We start from the raw sequence: 1,529 nt of genomic DNA on the forward strand, positions 1-1,529 counted from the left end.
AATTATTTGATAAATGTTCAAAATAAGGTCGTTTTTCAGTGGTTAGAAATTACATTATTTTGTATTTTTTTTATTTAGTAACTGGTCATAAACCTTTAACCCAAAGATTTAGGTTTGTTATAGAAAAAAAAATATATACTGTCCTCATCATTTGCACATTACGCTGGTGAAAAAAAAAGTAGTTCCTTTTTTAATTACAGGTAGATAAAAACTACAAGCTAACAATTTGTTAGTTTGATAGAAAAAGTGTAATTATTATTATTTACATCTACAGGTAATTCAAGCAGCTTTTGCTACAACAAAAGTTCAAAACTAGGCCAAGGCTAGTTAGATGGGAAGTAAACAACTAGATGACAAATAGGGTAATTCAAATTATTTCAGATGTGTGTGTTCCTGTGGCAGATCTGCCTCAGTCAATTAGTATGTGAAGAATTTTTTTCTTACATTTTTTAAAAATCTATATATTTTCTATATTTTTTGTCCCCTCTATTCAAACAGTTTTCATGTTGATAAATCTGTCTGCACAACATTAACATAAACCTTTTTACATCTATAGCCAGCATCAAAAACTGTGTTTACAAAGCTTTTCTTACCGAGTTTGGCTCTGGACTCGTCCAGTCTCTGAATCTGGTTCTCTATCAGGAGCATCGCCACTCCAAAAGCCAGAACGGCTAACAGCTGGATCCTGGGCGGCATCATGGTCCTCAGCAGCCCCATCAAACAAGCACATGAATCATTCCGTGAGCTGAGCTGAATCACTGCTGCAGGCAAAACAGCCCCAGTGCTGCTAGCAGCTAAACAAAGTTAGCTCCGTTTTTAATTTACCGACTTAAACGACACTAAATCCAACTCATGTGGCCGATGACTTCCATTAGGTGATGCTGAGTTTAGCAGGTTAACACATCAATAAAACTAAACACCACCACTGAGCTAGCTTCGGTGCTAATGAGGGACTCGTGGTAACGTCATCTTAAAATAAAAACAAACTCGTATTAAGCTTAGATTTTACTTATCGCGAGCGATAATGTGCTCTCACCACAACCATGGTAGGTTTGAAACTAAGAGGACATCTGGTCATAAACTGCAGAGTTGTCGGTGTTTTTAGCAGCTGAGCTTTAGCGGTTCGGTTTTTCTTCGTCACCTTAAAAAATCACACAGACTTGTGATGAAATGTCCCCTTCCGCCACCTGCTGGACGACAGTGTGTAGTGTTTCAAACCTGATTAAAAATATTCAAACATGTTTTTGTAATTAAATTACACACAAAAAACTACTTTTAAAACCTTTTCAAGCATAATTTATTATTATTATTATTATTATATTTGTTTTTTAAGAAGTTTACAATTGTATAAGTTGTTGAATTTTATAATTTTCTCAAATTTAAATTAGAGAGTTAACCAAGACAGTACCCACTCAGCAATAGAAGTACTAATTTCTCATGTTGGAGGACCTGAAGCTACTCAGTTTTTTTTTTTTTTTCCATTAGCAGACCAGTGATGCACAGTTAAACCAGTAGATGGTGGCAAGGTT

The 1,529-nt window shown here is 35.2% G+C and overlaps 1 protein-coding gene across 1 annotated transcript in view; it reads right to left on the reverse strand.

The window, feature by feature from the left end:
• The window catches only part of LOC106523285 (heparan sulfate 2-O-sulfotransferase 1), a 21,266-nt gene extending 20,140 nt beyond the window's left edge, over positions 1-1,126 (reverse strand). The window contains exon 1 of the mRNA XM_014016666.1: positions 594-1,126. Within this exon, the coding sequence (XP_013872120.1) occupies positions 594-717 (124 nt within the window). The 5' untranslated portion in view covers positions 718-1,126. The remainder of the gene's footprint in view (positions 1-593) is intronic.
• Positions 1,127-1,529: the final 403 nt, after the last annotated feature.

This window comes from Austrofundulus limnaeus, unplaced genomic scaffold (genome assembly GCF_001266775.1).
Source record: "Austrofundulus limnaeus strain Quisiro unplaced genomic scaffold, Austrofundulus_limnaeus-1.0 Scaffold151, whole genome shotgun sequence".
Lineage (NCBI taxonomy): Eukaryota > Metazoa > Chordata > Actinopteri > Cyprinodontiformes > Rivulidae > Austrofundulus > Austrofundulus limnaeus.